The sequence below is a fragment of the Acanthopagrus latus genome, chromosome 20, assembly GCF_904848185.1.
Source record: "Acanthopagrus latus isolate v.2019 chromosome 20, fAcaLat1.1, whole genome shotgun sequence".
Taxonomy (NCBI): Eukaryota; Metazoa; Chordata; class Actinopteri; order Spariformes; family Sparidae; genus Acanthopagrus; species Acanthopagrus latus.
In genome coordinates, this window is record NC_051058.1 from 13,468,693 (window position 1) to 13,488,117 (window position 19,425).

Consider the following 19,425-nt stretch of genomic DNA (forward strand, 5'->3'; position numbering starts at 1 on the left):
TGGCTGGTGAGTTTTGCACACAGATAACCTCGCACAGTAAATCTGTGGGATGCAGCTTTAGGTCGCACTTCAGAAAGCAGCGGCGTCAGCGCAGCGCTGGAGGTCACGGACAACGCTGCCCCGCTGTCAGTCAAAGCCGGCAGCATTTTCGGATGATTTAAAAAGCAGACGCTCGGGGAACACACCCACAAAACGAAAACAAGTCGAGGGTGAACTTTGATTTCCACTGCCGCTTCACTGAAACTGAAAGCATCACTTTTATGTGAATGGCCTCCTGTAGTATAAGAAGGACTAGAGCTGAATATAAAATAAAATTGCAATCTCTGGTTATATTCATTATCGATTAATCAGTTATTTGTTAAAATACTGATAGACAAGCGCTCTAACAAAAAACAGTGTAACTGTCCCATCGTCCAGATGTTTTTGGGCTTTCTTAGTCGACCGCGTACAGCGGGAGGAAGCGTGACAAATATCTGATAAATACTGCATCAACAACAAGCTTGTTGAAGTGTCTTTCAAGAGAGAGCGTTCTGGTCCGATGTAGCCAAGTTTCTAAAAAAGACGCCTTGATTGATTTTGAAATAAATATGTTTAATTATATAATGTTATGTTTTGGTCAAGATTGGAGAAAACTGAAAGTAACATACAACATTTTTGTATTTTTTATATGTATTTGTGTTCAATAGATTCCATATTCAATAAAGACAAAAAAAAAAAAAAAAAGTTCATAAATAGGGGAAAACTGCCCGGATCTTGAAGTCGCCTGTTTTGTTCAATGAACCAAAGATATTAAATTTGGATATCACATAAGATGTAAACAAAGCTGTAATTCCTCACATTGGGGGAAACTGGGACTAGTACATGATTTTGCACATTAAGGTCTCTCAACTGTTTTGGGGAGTCTGAAACCTCAAGTGATGTCATCTGAGTCAGTGTCGGGGTTTAAGTTTCAAAATAAAAGTAAATCTGGGTGTGGAGTTAAAAATAAGTGTCCTCGTTAGGTGCTAGTAATCTATAAGTGCTTGCGGCTAGCAGCTCGAGGCTGCATTAGCCACTAACACACCCAAACCTTTGGTGGTTACGTTGCTTTGTGGGTAATGCAGTTTTTGACGAGGGAGAAGAATACGTGGAGTAAAAAAAGAGCATGTGTCTGGTTCTCCTGCAACAATTTTGTTCTTGAATTTATTTATTTTGAAATCTGTCTTCGATGTGATGCTAAATCGGTGAGAACTCTTTTAATGTTTTTGAAAAAAATAATTGGAATTATCAACAGTCGCCAATAAATGAGTCGATCGACTGTCATCCCAGCTCTTCTTCACGCGTCCTTTCTTTTCTTTCATCATAAAAGCTGTTTTGTTGATCCATCCTGACTCACTCTGTCAATCTGCACACCATCAAGATGTAACATCATGCATGAGCTTTCTCTATTATTGCTTCCACCACGCGTGCACATGTGCAGAAACACCTACAGACCAACTGATCGCACCTGCCCTTAAAACAATACATCATTTAGCAGGAGGGGGAAAAAAAACAACTGTCTTCCTCAGCCATTCTCGTCATGCTCGGTGGAAAAATCCCATTTTATTTGCAGGCGCGGAGGCACACCGCAGGTTCGAATATCCAATTCAGGCCAATGATTACTGACAGGCTATTTTTAGCTCACTGATAATGGATTCTCCTATCAGCCGAGATGACCACCCTCGAATTCATAAAGCATCGCCCGTGTCCCTTTGGATGCAGTGGCAGCAGCCGCCATGACAGACGCGCTCAGGGTGCAGAGATAAGAGAGCCTGTCCTTTCTTTGTCCCTCTGTTTTTTGTTTACTACACTCCATCCCAGCAACAGAGACGGTTACAGCTGCACCGTTCAGATAAACAAAAACACCTGAATGTGAACGAGTCTCTTTAATGTGAGTGTTAGTGAGTGTTATTACAGCCCATTAATAGTCTTCGGTGTTGCAAAAAATTGTCCCTGTTACTTGAGAATATCCCACTAGCGTGTGATTCTTTGATCGTACGCCACTCTCCCGCTCGGCCCCTTCAGACGCTTCAATGGAAACTGAGATGATTCTTTTTTTTTTTCTCGACCGGTGCTGCATTATTCAACCACGGACTCTGTGCCAGTCATTCAGAATTTTAATTCATTAAAAAAAAGTGCAGAACAGAACAAGTGCTTCAGATCTAGATCAGTCGAGATTTGGAATACATCGGAATCAGATGTATGGATTTATCTTATGTTCTTCTTTTATGTTTTTCCCGTTGTTGTTCTCTTTTTTTCCCCCTTTACATTTTAAAACAAGTTCCTATCTGCTTCAGTTGTTTATGCTGCAATGCTGTTTTGCTGTGAAGCTCCAGAGATGTCTTGTGTACTTCACGACTTTCCGCTGGGCAAGGAGATAATGATAAAAATGTTCATGTTTGGGTGAATGTTTCCTTTAAACATTCTACTTGTAAATGGCCAAAAAAACAAATAAACAAAGAAAAAGGAAACTATATCAGTCTTGTGGTGAGTGCTACGCTCTCCAAACATAAAACAATGGCAACAAAGGATGAATGAGGTGTTCACTATAGAAAAGATTGCATCTTAAATACATATCATGGAACTAATGTGAGGCTGAAACTGACTCCCATGTCTTCGTGCTGGAGGCAGATAGTTGCGGAGTGAAAGCTTTGAGTCGGTGCTGCTGAACGCAGTGAGAGGACCTTGAGCTGAACAGTGTACTTGGCGTTTGCTCAAGTACTGTCTTTTAGTGCAAATTCACTTCAATCTCCGCTACGTTTATTTGACGGCTTTCTGAGTCACGACCCATTACAAAGAGACACGTGTTTCTGCTCGGAGCCTCTTGTCATTTTTGAGATGAATAGTTAGCTGTTCCAGCGTGGAGAAGGAGTGATGTCCCGTCCAAACGTCTCTGAGGGTTTCATTTGAATACTTGTGTGACAATAAAAAAATATCTGAGAAATGTCCTGAAAACGACAGATCTGTTTGGTTTTCTTCTTTCCTCTCCCACTGATTGTGTCACGACCCCCGGGTGTTTGACTCCTCACTTTCTTGGACCTTTCAGTTGGATAAGCAGCAAACGTGTGTCTGAAAACATTCACATCTACGATGACGATGGTCCCATCTCTGCACGCCGGTCGAACAGAAGCAGAGGCTCGGTCAGAAATGGTCAGCGGAGGACATGTATCTCACTGTGTTTGCCATCTGGTGGAGGAGCACCACCAGTAGGTTGGAGGCTGCAGGGGTCTGAACTGGATTCCATAATAACTCCTGCTCTCATCGGTCGCTTCCTGAGACGCTGCTGACTTCAAGGAACAGCTTGATATTTTGCAAAACTTACATTCTGAGCGTAAGATGAGAAGATCAGTACTACTCTCAAATCTACCTGTTTAACATGACATTAGCTTAGCTTAGCATAAAGACTGGAAACAAGGGGAACCAGCGGTACATTACAGAGAAAGTACAGAGAGGTTTTCCGCAGTGTCATGATTTGCTCTGCACACTTCGAACACTCATTGATGGAGCGAGGCAGCCTGCCTCATATGAGATGCCAGGGAGCAGTGAGACGCTCGGTGCCTTGCTCAAGGGCACCTCAGCAGGGCTAAGGAGGTGTACTGGCCCATAACCCTTATATTTCTTTTTTGTTTCCACAGTTTTTTGTTTGAATTAACATGTTAATATGTGTTTCCACTCTTTATGCTGAGCTAAGCTAGCCCTCCCTGCTAAGGGTTGCTGCTAATTTCAGCGTGTTATCTGCCAACTCAGAGGTTGTTATTGTTGTTGTTTCATCTACATCTGGGCGGTATCTTCTCATCAGTCCCTCAGAAAGAAATGCCTGAACTGCTCCTTTAACGACACCACAACTGTCATCGCGAGCGCAAAATCTCAAGAGAGATCAGATGCTGAATCACCAGCTCATTAGGACTTAATGAAAGGTCAAGACTCGAAGGGTTGGCACCCTCGTGTACAATCTGGAAAGAAACTTGCACATCCGACCGTGCCAAAGGTTTTTCTAATTCCAAGTAAGGACACCAGTGAGACGGAGAGAACGCTGACTATCAGGGTTAAAAAAGGAAGGAAAGTGGTGAATTTAGAGTGCGGCGTACCCGCCTAAGACAGGCCCGTCAGCAGATCGCTCCACTTCAAGGCTGTTTGGGTTTGCTTTTCCACACAGTCACGTCCTCAGTCATCGTTGAATTCTGCAACGTACGTCAAGATAGTCATCCCCTTTAAGATGCCAAGACATCAATCCATATGGTAATAAGTTGATCTGAAACACAATAAGGGATTTCTTTGCTTTATCGAGACGTATTGTTTTCTTAAAGGGAGTCAAGTGGTCACGAGTGCGCTGTGCCCCGTTCCTACTTCCACATATCTGTCAGTTTGTATTGTGGAAGCCGAATGCAAACGCCGGAAAATGACCGACCACATTCGCCCCGGTCCTTACATGAGTGCCGAGGCGCGGCAGATGGGAGGAAGCGAAGCGCCAAGTTCACATGGGATTCCGAACAGATGGACACACGAAGCGGTGGCACCTGCTTTCTGGCAGCTCACCTCGACACTCGCAGCGTGATTTAGAGTGGAAAGAATCACAGGGGAATTTACGTATATATCTGACAGGATTACTCGCCATTTAATTACCAGTGGAAGTTTTTAACGGGGTTTAGCCGGTGACAGGGTCCACAAAAAAATTCACGCTTGTTATTTTCTATATATTCATGATTAAGATTCTGAATGTTTGTTTTCCCGTTAGCTAAAACTCCCCCCAAAAAGTATATTAAATCCTTCACTTGGTTTTGAAGTGGTGGGCTTTGCATTGCAAGAAGTCGTTTTTACAATAAAGGCTGAAAAGTTGTGACATACTTACATTTCAATGTGCTTTTCTTTCTTTGTTTTGTCCGTGACTTTCAAGTTTTTGTCTGTGCAGTGGAAAAAATGGTGGACATCTCTTTCATAATCAGCGGGAAATGGAATATTTCAAAGGTGCAGAGGCAGAATGATTGAATTTAGACTCCGAACAAACACCAGAGTTACCGCTAACTGCTGCTAACTGTAGCTCCCGTCCCCAGAACATGAAGCGTAGACGTCTTTGAAATGTCAGTTTGAGGCTAGAAAAGTGGCAGGGTCCAGTATGAAACTGTGCTGTCCTTTAAGCTCAGTTTGTTTTTTCAGTCATGGAAACGAGGATCTTTCTCTTCTGTTTCAAATTTCTTCCCCAAAGCTACACGTACGCCTCTGTAAAGCAGATCTGTGCAGATCTGATAAAGGTTGTGGGGCCTAATCACTGAGCAATCAGCAGCAATTATCTCCAGGTGTTGACATTTTCTATTTCTTAGAAATGACTGTTTTGTTTTTCTCAATCTCTGCCACAAAACCAAACTCCCTACCAGTCCACCTCCTGCCGAAAGAGAAAAAGCATTTCACAATATCATGTTTCATAATTGTGTTTCCTTTGCATGTCTGCTGTAATAAGCCCAATCACTCACCGCTGATGTTTTGTCCTCGGCCACCGACCGACTTGTTTTTTCCTTTGTGCATCACTTGAACAGTAGCATTTGGGGAACGAGAGGATTGTTAACATTCACTTCTCGCAGTCGGCGTGTTTTTAATTTTCCCCGACAATCATGATGTTTGTGTCCGTCCTTCATCGGGCACAGATGGCGGTGGGAGGAGGCTGGCAGGGACAATATTCATGATCAGGGCGACAGCAGGTTCGGGCTTTGTAATAACTGAATGGAACCTCACACCTGTTGCTGCCCGAGAGGATCTGAAAGAAGTCCAGATGCTCTTTCAAAGTGACGGTGCAGCGTGGATGTGGCGCTTCGGGATGTCAGGAAGAATGTCTGGCTTCATCCTGCGGTGAAACCGAGTCTCAAGTCTGAAGTATTAAAAAGATTCATTTTGAACTGCAAGGACTGCAACTAATGATTAATTTCAGTGGCAGTTCATCTGCTGACTTTAGTAGCAACTTCAGGCAAGAAGTAGTCGAGTAATCCTTTATAAAACTTTTTGTTTGTTTGTTTGTTAAACAAAGGAGATAAAAGTGTTTGTCAGGTTTAGAGGTGTGTTAGTATACGGAGGACTGTAACTGCCAAAATTAAGTAAATCAGTAAATCAATGAATCAATCAATACATAAATGTCATTAAATGCACCAAAACTAAATCTGAAAACAAATGTAAGCACGAATAAACATAAATTGATATTTTTACCTTTTAATTGCTTTCATATTTGTATTGTTTGTATAATTTATTTATTCCTTGTTTGTCTTTATTTACTTCTAAAAATAAATAAGGAAATTTTCTTTTGCATTTTGCACAAATACTTAAATAAATAAGTAATTTTAATCATGAATACATGTAAGAGGAAAACAGGTGGCTTAGAAAAAAGAGGGAATTAAAAAATAAATCAAATTAAAACTAAAATGTCAATTGTGCATATTTACTTAATTATTGAACCATTCATTTATTTCTCTATTCATTTTTTAATTTGGGCAGTTTCAGTTCTCCATACTAGACACATGCAGATTGCACGTACTGTACAGAGCCGGGCGATCCGTTCTCTCCTAGTTTCAGATTTTATACTAAGCTAATATAAACTGATCTTGTAAAATGTCTTCTTGTTTCTTAAATTATGCATTTGAAGAAGTGTTGGCATTAAATATGATAAGCCTACTGTTAACAGAACATATAAAACTGGTATTCTGCATCACTGAACATACTGTGCGCCCTGTAACGGTTAAATAAATGTTCTGTTGACTTGATTGTCAGATACTCTGGCGAAACGCTATAAATGGATTGATATCAGCGTGACCTCCGTTACCCGCCGAGGTCACGCTGGTATCAATCCATCTACTTTCGACCCGGAGCCGCCAAAATGTCAAATAACACACTGGCAATTTGAAACAATTATTCCTTAAAGCCGCTGATTAGCTTTCTCCATCTGTGAACCCACCGTTAATGTGCCCAAACACAAACTTCCTGCCAAACAAACAATGCTTAATAATGACGTGGTTCTCTGCCAGGAGGCCATCAATGATTCTGGCTGCGGTGCTGTTGTTATTCTCCCCCACCCCCCAAAAAAAGCCGGGTCTCATTCACTCACATTAGTTTAGCCAATCATATCTAAACACTCGAAACAGCTGAGCTCGATCCCATTCAGGTTTTTTTTTTTTCTGGTCTAATTGAAATGTGCGGCCGGTTGCCCCCTCTGGGAGACCATCGTTAGCTGACAACATTGCGCTAATGCATTTTAAAGACGTCCAGCCTCAGGGCTAATTAATATTCGCCAAATTTTCTGCTGTAAGAGGCGCTTCATAACACCAGCTGTCAGGATGTTTTCCATAGGCTGCCAAACTGAGGCGACAAGCAAACAGCAAAGTTTAAAGTTAGGAAAAAAAAAAATTTGGGGCCTGTTCGGATTTCGGACCATTTTCAACAGAGTGAATAATGATAAACAAGAACACACACGTCCTGACATAACTAAGTGTGAAACCAGAGGATGTTTTTGGCGAGGGGCCATGTCGTTTCAATGTCTGTAAGCTTGACACCACTGAATGTTTTCAAGGAGACCTCTGGCCCATCACCAGTCATGTTTTCGCCGACTAAAACTTGTACTTTATGTCAAACATGATCCTTTCCTGACCCTTACCAAGTGTTTTTGGTTCCTAAACCTAACATCATGAACACGCTGGGTCGTCCCAACATGACAGAGACAGTTGAACCCAGAGAAACGTAAAGTTGCTACAGGTTTGAACAAATTCCTGGTGCGCAGAAATGCACATTCCTGACATTTATTCTTGCAACTGCGCTGCGTTTGAAGACTTTGAAGTTTTTGTGTAGTTAAAAATCCCTGATGAGGTCACAGTGATGTCATCAGGGTTATTTTGCTTTGTGCTTGAGGCTTTCTTTTGAGTATTTCAACACAAGGCCTGCGCTACAAACTGGAAGCGTGAGGTTTAGGAGGCAGGGTGGGTCCATTGAAAGACATGAGTAGGTTGCATTTTGGGAAATGTAGGCTGCAGCTCTAATGAGTCTCCCAAGGACAGCCTATGGCGTCACGCTGACAGCAACAGTTACTTCCAGATAGACAACTGGCATTTAATTTACAATGAGAACATGTGTGAAATCGGCAAAATTGTTTAATTCTCGTCGTTTTCAGCCAGATCTTTAAAGATGTAGAATCAAACGCAGTGTTCAGACCTGTGTGGCGTTTTCTACTGTGCTTTTTAAAGCACCGTGTTGCTTTGCTAGTGTCTTTGATATCAAATCAAGCTGTTATTTTCTTTAGTCTTTTGGCTCAACAAGCAAATTATGTGTCCAACCGAACATTAATGGACGTTAAAGGTCCAGTACGTAAGAACTGGCTTTGAATCCACACCGTAACTACTGTTAGCTTGTTAGCTCAATTAGCCATGCAGCTCGTCAGACCACCAAGGGAGTGTTGGTGTTGGTCAAAGAGGTTTTCATGCCCGGGGCTAGCTGGTTAGCATGCTAACTTCAGTAGATATCTCCACTGTTGTTCCTGCACATTCTGCAGATGAATTTAGCAAATTTTGGAAATTCTTACATGTTACATCTTCAGTATTGAGAGGAGTGCATTTTAGATGAATGAGAGATACCCACTTTGCAATAGCATGACTGTAAATAAGGCAGTTAAGTCATACGTAAGTTAGTGCATTTGGTTTTATTAGGAAGAGTCATGCTAAATTACTGGAATTGTGTTTTTAAACTTTAAAAAAATGCATTGGCTTCAAATCAAAATGCAACTTTAACCATGTAAAACACATGACAGTGGAGTAAAAGGCGCTTGCGGACCACGAACGTGCAAGAAACGTATTCCTCTAACAGTCTGATTCAATTACAATGTGAAAGAGCAACTCGTCTTTAACATTTTCACAATATAATTGTTCTAAAAAACACATTCAACTTTATCCCAGTCCAGCCCCCGGGGCAGATGTTTCGGCGTCTGCCTAAAACAATGCAGATGTGCTGTATGGATGAATCAGTGCACAGCTGAGACTAAAGTAGGTCAGACATGTAAATGCTTAACACAAGACCCAGCTGTGCCTGAGTGTGCATGAACTCCTTTGTTTGAAAAAAAAAAAGAAAACAAACAGATTTCATGGCTCATCTCTGCACAGAGGCCACGAATCAGATTCCCAGTTGCTCCCAGCAGTCCCAGCAAGAGCAGGAGTCACACAGAGACACACCAGCTGGGAGAGAGTCGAGCCAAAAACCACTGTTCACCTCTGCAGAGGGAACACATTTTGGAACAATTTGTGAATGAAATGGTGGAAAAGCGATTGGGTGGGTTCTTTTGTTGTTGTTGTTGTTTTCATCTAGGTGAACCTCAAATCTTTAAATAAGAAAGAAACAGTAATTAATTAACAATAGAACTTCCTTTTTATTTCACAGGAGTCAAAACACCACCTCACAACAGCATGTAAAGCTCAGAGGAGAGAGAGAGAGAGAGAGAGAGAGAGAGAGAGACTCGAATTCCTCACTTCAGCACTGAACACCACATTCTGCCGTTATGTACAAAGTGCGCGGGAATCAGGCACCGCGGTCCACTCTCTCACGGTTGGAAAAAGACAGCGCGGAATAAATACACCTATCTCACATTAAAATGTTTAATATAAACAAATACCTGCCGTACAAATTGCACTTGTTGATGGCTGTGAGGTTAAAAAAAAATAATAATAAAATAAACAAAAAACAAAAATAAGAACGCATGACAGGGAGCACTACGGGAGTTACAGTACAGTCACTCCGACGGATGGCTCGCTCGTGTCCATCTTAAGAACAGAAGTGTGACCCATAACGACCCCGGTGGATTGAACAATAGGAAAACACCACTTTCACACATCACTTAACACCCCGTGCTCCGCAACACCGAACAGCTCATTCATTAGAATAAGAAATTACACAAACCAAGGGAGCGTGCGTGTGCGCTCCGTCGCCGAATCCTGTTTTTACGCACTCAACCGTGATTTATCAGATCCACTAAGAACGCATGTCTAGGGTCGATGCCATGACGCACAAATGATCCGGTCCTCGGCACTAAAGCGTCCTGGAGAGATTTTGCGCGTGTTGGGAAAACATCTGCCATCGCGGCTCTTTCCAGAATATATATATATATATATATATATATATATATATATATATATATATATATATATATATATATATATATATATATATATATATATACTGTATATGGCTTTCAAAATACACGTCAGGTGATTTACGCAGATTTTTTTTTTTTAAGAAAGAAAATGGACCCTCTCATGCCTCTTTTGCGCAAACTTCTCTTCTTATGTCACCATCACCATCTTTTATTTATTTTTATTTTTTGTAATCCACCTCAAAAAAAAAAAAAAAAAAAGTTTCATGTCTTCCCCTCACAGCTGGGATTCGGAGTGAGACAGCTTCGCGGTCCCCACCAGGCTGCTGTCGCTGTTGTCCAAGCCGGCGCAATCCGACCACATCCCCAGCGTGCCGGGCTCCAGCGCGGTCACGAACCCGCCGGAGCACCGCGACAGGTCGCAGGAGCTGATGTGCAGCCGGCGGTCGGCTTGCCTCGGGCAGCACAGCAGCCTCTTGAAAGCCTTCCTGAAGTCCGGGCTCCGGCAGTAAATTATGGGGTTGAACGCTGAGTTCACGTACCCGAGCCAGTTCAGGAACACGAACAGGTCCTTGTCCACCACCTCTGCGTTGAACACCCGCACCACGTTGACTATAAAGAAAGGCAGCCAGCACAGGGTGAACGTCCCCATGATGATGCCCAGCGTCTTGAGCGCCTTCTGCTCCCTGAGCGCCAGGATTTTGGACGGCCTCTTCTTGCACTTGGAGGTCAGTCCGGTTAAGGTGTTGTGAAACCTGCCCTCGCACTTGTCGATCTTCCTCAGCTGCTTTTTCGCCTCCCTGTACACGCGGGCGTAAACAAATATCATGACCAGAAGAGGAATGTAGAAAGATATGATGGATGAGGAGATGGCGTATGCCCTGTTGGTGACAAAGTCGCAACATTCGGGGTCGTCGTAGCACTCCGTGTCCACACTGTCCCGGGACCAGTGCATCAGGATGGGCAGGAAGGACACGAGCGCAGAGATGGCCCACACCACGCACACCACCGCCTTGGCCCGAGCTTTGGTTAACAGGCTCTGGTAGCGGAAAGGCGAGGTGATGGCCACGTACCTGTCTATGGCGATGACGCACAGGGTCTCGATGCTGGCGGTGACGCACAGGACATCCACGGAGATCCAGAACTCGCAGAAAAAGGAGCCGTACTGCCACGAGCCGCGCACCTCCAGCGCGGCGCCGAACGGCACCACCAGCAGCCCCATGATGAGGTCCGCGCTCGCCAGGGACACGATGAACACGTTGGTGAGCGTCTGCAGCCTCTGCGTCTTGGCTATGGCCACGATGACCAGGATGTTCCCGAACACGATGCACAGGACGATCAGAGCCATCACCAGGCTCATGCCCGCCATCCACTGCTCGGACGCGGCGGAGTCCGGTGCGTCCGACGCGCCGCTGCCGGCGGAGCCATTCTGGAGGTTCACCAGCGAGGATGCGCCGCCGTCCCCCATGACGGGCTGCTGCGCTGAGTGCGGGACCAGCTCGAGCTCATCAAGGCAGCGCGAGGCAGCCTATCCAGTCTGCCGCCCGGGCCACAGATCCACTCCCGTCGCGCGCCAACTCCATCTGGAGCCTCTCTCTCTCTCTCTCTCTCTCTCTCCTCCAGCCTGCAAGAGCCGCAGCACCGGCCGGCGATGACATCACCGCTCCCCTGGACCAATCAGCTGCCGTTCAGCGGACACACTGTCCCAAGAATGAAGTGGAGTAAACAACACCTGAACCTCACAAATTATGCAATCAGTCTCAATTTGTCATCAGTTCTTCTTTAAGGCACATGAACAGCACTTACACAGTTATTCTAGTGTTGTTTAAGCTGTTACACCGTGACATGCATACTGCAAATTATCAATTATCTATTATTATTATTATTATTATCATTATTGAATATTATCTACACTAGTTATTGTCCAATATGAGGCACATATCTTTACTTGTTTCTATTTCTAGTAGCATTTCCTTTGACAATTTTCTTATACTTACATACTCTCATTTCTTATCTATTCCTTAGTCTATGTTTTTCTGTGAAACTTTACAATAAGGAGCACACAAGTTTAAATAATTACCAGGTAATGAGTGGGGAATGACTCAGTAACTACTTGATAATTAAAGACTTCCCTCAAATAATCCCTCAATACATGTTTTTTTTCCACAACTGTTCACGAATAGTTACTGGAGAACAGACTGGGAGATTCTAATAATAATAAAATATAATAAAATCATTAGGTACTGATTAGTACATTAATATCTGTGAATCAACATACTGACCACTTTCTTGATGAGTTGCTCCTGGTAGCACAACCTAGAAACAACTCATTAATTACTAATTACTAAATCAAGTGTTACTCTTTACACCTGTAAGTAATGTTACATAATACTGAGAAGTTACCAAGTAGACTCACTAATTGCTAATGACTTTATCATTAATTACTCTTTTTGAGTACCTTCCAATTGTGAAACAGTACTGAGGAGCAACTCTCCTTAATTACTCATTACTTAACTATCTTTTTGTGCTACCTCAAGTAAAGTGATGCTTAATACTACTCATTATAATGGTTCACTTGAAGAGGCACAAAAACAGTAACTAATGATTAAGTAGTAATTAATGAGCTGTTACTACTTGGTGCCACTAAGTGATTGCTTCATAGTTAATCAGGAAAAACTCATTAAGCAAATGTTCAGTCAATTCACAGTTATTCATGGACTAATCATTACCCACTGAGTCATTAATATGGCCTCTCATAGTCGATTATCTTGTAGCGCTTCATTATCTTTACATAGTCCTGAAATCACAGTTCTTCAGTCATTACTCAGTAATGATTCATTAACTATCAAGTAGTTCTTGATTCATTCCTCACTCATTCTTAAGTAACTAGTCAAATATTTGTGTACCTTACTGCTAAGCGTTTTCTTATCATTTATTTATACTGCAACTTTTCTTTTCTAGAAGGAGCAACTGTAACACAACAGGAAAAGAACATCTTAAAAATAAGAATAAGTATTTCTGAGTCTGATTCAGAAGAAGTCTCATCGACAAGTCGCTCTCTAACCACATCCTACTTGAAACGTTTTTATGTTATCCATCAAATAATTAGCTGATCTTTGGAAACATTAGAACCCAAATATGGGATTCCAAAGTCCACCGTGACACTGTGAACTACAGGGATTTCCCTGTTTTCATCACTTGCCATCACAAACAAGGTTTGTGTTCCCACTAGTCCATTTTATATTTTTATCACAAAGAATACATTCCATGACCATGAGGTCAGGCCCAACCACAGATCTGCTCTTTGCTTCACAGCAGCTGTATTACATTAAGCTCTTAAGATAACTATAAAACACATTTTGACCAGCAGCCAAACTATTCATTTCTATATGCTACAGTTGTCAGGTCAGTTCCAGTTCAATAAAATATATGTAAGACATAAATCAAGATGATTTTGGAGTTAGCAGTTACAGGTTTCTGTGCTTTCTAAACAAACTTTTTATATTTGTTAAGACTTTTTTTTTTCTTCCCGTTCCTACAGTTAAATGTTTGAGCTTTAATGAGCAGAGCCTGTCCTCTTTGAAAATTGATTTGGAGAGGCAAGGAGAAGGAGAAAGGAGAAACTTTTTTTAAAAAAGCATTTCAATGTCATTACTTTTTTCCCTGCAAAAATCATGTGAAAGCACATAAGACAATTGTTATGCCTTAAAACATGCATGGAAAAGCTTTCAAAGCTCGCTAAATGTCCTTGCCAACCATTCTGATTTCCACAGTGAGTCTCTCGTCTTCATTGCCCTTTTGGTGTTTCCCCCTGACATTTCTCCCAATTCATGGCACGTTTTTCTTTATTTTCCCAACCTGTTTCTGGCACAATACAGCATGTTTAAATGTACAGCTATCGTGTCCACCTGCACAACAACTGCAGAGAGAAATGGAAAATTCTAAGAGAAAGAAAATGCTTGCACAATTTGCATATTGGTTGTTCCGTCGAGCAGTTTGTGCCAGAGACTCATGCCCGACTGTATTCTTTCATGAGAATTAATAGTAAAATTAAAATAATTCACCATAAACTGCTATTTTCATACTTTAAAAGTCAACACTCTGATTTTTCCAGAGGGAGGACACATAGACTCCATCTTTGTTTGTGAAATCCTCCACATCTTTTAGCATTTCAAGGTGGGCAAGCGTGTCTCTGAGTTGTTTATTTTGTCTGTTTTCTGTCCCTACTCCCAAATTTCCCCTCTGGTGCATCTGATCTTATCTTAAACTGGACAAAGCAGCCACAAAGGCTGAGGAACATCACGCCTGAACCGGCTGACGGACTGGCCTCAGGCACAGCCCAGTTCAGACAAACACAAGGATACATTAGTAAGGAAGAACTGAAAGACTCAAGAAACAAGTGGAAGCAACAGCCTCTCAGTGAAACCACACAAGAATGGAAAACGATGCCCGATTGACAGCAGCCTATCTGTCAACATAACTCGACAACTGAAAGGCGAAGACATTCAAAACAGAATCCAAGGTCAGACATCTTGATGAACAGTTAAGTGAGAGCATTTGCGCCGGCCTTGTGACACACACAGCGCTGACTAAGAGATGGATGACGGTAACTGCGCTCCCTGTTTTTCCTGTATGCTGATTAGCATGCCTGTTCATGAACCTGACGACCCGGCACCAGAGGCTGTGACACGACTTGACCCAGCGTAACACAGCTCATCTCTGAGTGTCAACATCACTACACCTCTCCGTGCACCTCAGGCACTCACAGTCACCTACATGTTAGGAGGGGCGGCAGGCTTTCCTAACAAACATGTGAGGAAGCTGTAATAACAATGTCTCGTACCTTTGAATGAAGCAACAGTTTTGTTTTTGAATACAGTACGAACCCGGAAGTCTGTCAGTGTCCAGCCCCATTTCAGCAGTTGTGAGCTAAAGGATAAGTTCACCTAAAATTTAATATTCAGGCACTCTTTACTCTCAAATCAGTTTTGTAGCCCACAAAACATTTCTGGAGCTTCACAGCAAAACAGTGTTGCAGCATTCTGCTGAACAACTGAAGCACATGGTTTAAAACATGAATAAGCAACCGAAAAATGACTTTATTTACACCCAAAATCTTCAATTTATCTGCTTAGTTGAAGGTGTTAGCATCTGAAGTGTGTGTAAATGACTCAGCGGCCTCTGTTTTTGCTGATTTATATGCATGGATCCATGCACACCAGACAGTTTCTACGTTACGCACCACTCTACTAAAGGAATTTTTGAATAAAGCTTTAATGATCTCGAGCATCATTATAGTGACCATCGTTTGGGTTGCCAGGTTATGAAAATACTCCCTTGATTCATCGGACTGTATGACCACTCACTTCATCAGAGGAGACTGCAGCAGATGTGGACCAGAATCCATTCACAAAAACAGTGAAACAACAAGTAGAAAGGGTGTAAATATCAATAGTGCGTATTGGAAATGGTTGTAATACTTCACAGTGTTATGGTGGATTTTGGAATTCCATATTTGGATGCTCATGTTTCCAAAGATCAGCTAATCTTCTCTAAACACATTCACAGATGTAGTGCCAACGTAGCCATAGAAATAAGTTGAATGCTTGAATAACTTGGATGCTGTTCTGCTAAATACACAGTTCATAAGCCTTGTTCTATTTATCTTTTAATTAAAAATCTGAAATTTTATGCCCTCAGTATTGTGGCAAATTTTCCCGGTGGTATCAAATAACAATATTTGTCAAGGCATTGTATTGAAATTAGAAATTCCGAATTACCAGAGAGAAACAATCAACATCATAAAATAGGTATAATCTTTACAAACTCTAAATGTATTTCAACTGTTCTATAAAGCACGAGTAAATGACTCGTCATCCATTAATTAAACCATGCGTTAAAATGTTTAAACACTTCATAAACGCTCATTAGAGAGTGTGCTACATAGTTGGTTCATATAGATGAAATATAAATTGTTCTAACTCATGTCCAAAGCCCTCACACATGGTGGATATAAAGGGGCTGATTGCAATAGGCTGTGTATTTGGATTAAAGCTGCATCGAAAAAATGAATGAATCTGGGATTTAAAAGATAATAATCTCTGTTTCCAGCTTCTTAAATGTGAATGTTTTCTGGTTTCTTTACTCCTATTTGACAGCAAACCGAGCATCTCTGCGAACAAAACAAGACCAAACAACTAATCGATTAATCAGGAAAGCAATGGAGAATGAAATGAACCGTTAGTTGCATTTCTAATCCGGAGGTTGCATACAGTACATATTTAAATTTGACCACTTATATGCCAAGAAACGTCCCTGAAGTGTGCAAAAACATTTCTTTTACATGATTTATGCGCTGATACATGTGCCTCACTGGCACTGGCACTGACTAAGGCCGACTAAAGATAGAATAAACAGAGAAACAACAAAAGCAGTAATTCATAACCACAATGGGGGTTTTGGTAAAAACAGAGACCAGTGGTTACACTTTCAAGGGGATCTTCTGGGTAGAAAGAAGTTAGAAACAGCTCACAGTGAGCAACAAGGACATTGTGCTGCTATTAAATTTCTAAAACGTAATTTTTAAGTGCTGCGATTAAATTCCTTTAGCCTTCATCCTCCTGCAGCAGTGGCATAAATCTAGACAAATAAAACCAAAGCATATGAACAGATTCCACAAGAGGTAGGTGATTAAAACAGCTTATTGCTGTAATTTGGGTGGACTGACCCGCAGATTTTGATATATTTAAAGTGGAGCAAATATATATTTTTGAAAGCTCTTCTCTTAGAAACCTTGCTGGACCTTGTCACTTTGGGGGCTACATTTATAGCATCTGCACCTCTTCACTGTAATTCAGCTTTTTCATATTTTCACACAATTGCTCCCTCACTTTCACAAAAACAAGCTGAGCGAAGTGCTCTCGACAGCCGAACAGCAGCTACCTCCCACATATCTTCTCGCCGGGCGTTGCGATGGCAGTAGAGCAGGTTCAACTTGACTTCGCTGCTTGACCTGTTGTGTTAACGCCGGCGTCAAGTCAGAGTTCAAAGGTGATAGATTTGAGCTTGAGCTTCTTAGCAGAGGAGAATTTTCAGCAGCTGAAACCTCCCTGTCCTGCCTTTTTGAGCTAGCGTTCTCCCTGCACAGTCACACAGGCTGGAAACATAATACTATGTTATCTCTCGCACAGATACGATCTTAATGGAGCCCACTCAGCCGGCATGACGAGTGAAGAAATGTTTCTGCAAATTAAAAGTGTGCAAAAACTGTGATTTTTTCCCCCTCCACTAAACCTTCGTATGGTTTGAAGTTTTAACAAAACATCCTGCCAACACAATTTCATAACTCACATCAGCAATTGTTTTAAAGAGGTCAGAAACAATTAACCAGTGTCAGATTCGTACATCATATGAGCGTCATAAGAGGAGTCCTTGAGAGAGCTTCTAAAAGCCTTTTCTGTGCCACTGAAAGGAGCTGTGTGCCCATGGAGAGTCTTATCTGATCAGATACAGAATCCTCATGGCTTAGTTGAGGGATTTGCCTACTTTTAAATGAATATTAATATTATATCACCACAGGAGGAGGAGGAGGTGGCACCACCACACTCCTCATGACTCCCCTATCCTGTGCAAGTCTAGTATTTCATCCTCGTGAGTGCGTTAGTATACTCCCTGTGATGTTTTTTGTGAGACTGTGTATTTGTGTGTGTGCTTGTGTGTGTGTGTGTGGCCTCTGGCAGCAGAGTAGCCACCAGAATCACACGGGGTTAATGATGCTGTCAGAACGACAGCGAGGGGAGAGGTTGGGGGTGGGCAGATGAAGTGGGAGAGAGGAAGTGGTGGAGGGAAGGAGGCGATTTCCATTTTGTTTTGTTTTTTAAACTGTACATAATGAGTCCAACAGTTTTAAATGAGTGAGTTGCCAGACAAGTGGACCGCTTTTCCAAGAGCCTAGCAGACTCTGGCTAGTGTTGCTCCACAGTAACTTTCTTGGTTGACAATGACTGATGTTGTTATTTACAATGTTTTGACCCCGGTGCTCTCTCAGGTCATTCTGCTGTCTCTCATGGCATTCATGTAACCTCATTTCTTCTGCTTAATAATCATTGCTGTAACACTTACATAATCATTGTTCCACGTTATGCAAGCTCTAAAGTATCTTCTGGTGTGAAGTGCATAGTAGAATAATATCTGTAATATTAATATAGGGCCTGTTACATAATAAAATGTTGAATTGTCAACACATCCTATGGAAAAAACAACAACAGTGAATTGGGCAACACTTTCCAACACATGTAACTTTACTTATAATATTAGTATATGGTCGAAAATAAGATTCCACTTTCTCTTTATAATTGCAAAGAATACTGAAAAAGCATTCCTCTACGTAACAACAGACATTCTTATCAGTTGCTCAGTACTCATTATTGTATTACGTAACTATTAGTTCATGCTATTTATTGACAAACTAATGTTAAGAGCATCTTTATAAACATTAGATTTATAAATTCCTTAGCATAAACACAATAGTTTTTGAGGATTAGATACATGTAACTGTTCATGTTTATTACGATATTATCTAATATCAATCAATGTACACTCATTGTTAAGGGTTAGGGTCCAGGTAAACCAGAGCCTGACATGCAGTGTTCTGGCACTTCAGTTCATGATCAGTTGCCAACAACATGTACCATTTCCTCCTGCGTGAGTAACATTTGGTATAAACTGCAGCTGTCCAGCTGTGATGCCTCTTCTGTCGTAAGGACCAAGGCTGATCTTGATCTTTTCAAGCAAATAATTGTAATAATAATAGTTGACAATAAGAAACACATAAAACTTCTTTCACTTTCAAGTGTGTTATTGTCAGTCACCTCACGGGTAAGGGTTGCTGACTGATGACCCCTCCCAGCATGTGACACTATTTGCTCAGTTTGAATGCACGCTTGAAGCACCTTTGTGGCTCAGGGTAGTGTGTACTTTCTGTGAAATCATAAATACCACTACCTGCTACCTCGCAACATGAAAGTGCTTTGTAAAAATAGCATCTTCTAGTCTTCAGTGGTCGAAAGCAACAGAGCCAAGTACTGCCCGCTACACCTCAGAGGCAAATACTGTTTTACTCCCGGCAGCTGAAGTTACCAGTTACCTTTTCTGATCCAAAGCTTTCATAACCTCCATTTCTGGTGATACTCATGTCTGGCCAAATTTTAAACCCTTCATATTTTTGAGAAAATCCTCCTACTTCTTCAGCTGAACAAACGATTTAAAAACCCTATTGGATTTGCTAAAAATTCCCCTCATGA

The 19,425-nt window shown here is 41.8% G+C and overlaps 1 protein-coding gene across 1 annotated transcript; it reads right to left on the reverse strand.

Annotated features, from left to right (window-relative positions):
* Positions 1-10,215: 10,215 nt before the first annotated feature.
* On the reverse strand, positions 10,216-11,710 carry adrb1 (adrenoceptor beta 1). Its single transcript, XM_037082092.1, has one exon. The coding sequence runs from the start codon at positions 11,589-11,591 to the stop codon at positions 10,401-10,403; it is 1,191 nt and encodes a 396-aa protein (XP_036937987.1). The 5' UTR covers positions 11,592-11,710; the 3' UTR covers positions 10,216-10,400.
* Positions 11,711-19,425: the final 7,715 nt, after the last annotated feature.

Bases quoted from the DNA above. Each gene is read 5' to 3' on its own strand.
- adrb1 (XM_037082092.1), bottom strand. From the start codon at position 11,591: ATGGGGGACGGCGGCGCATCCTCGCTGGTGAACCTCCAGAATGGCTCC.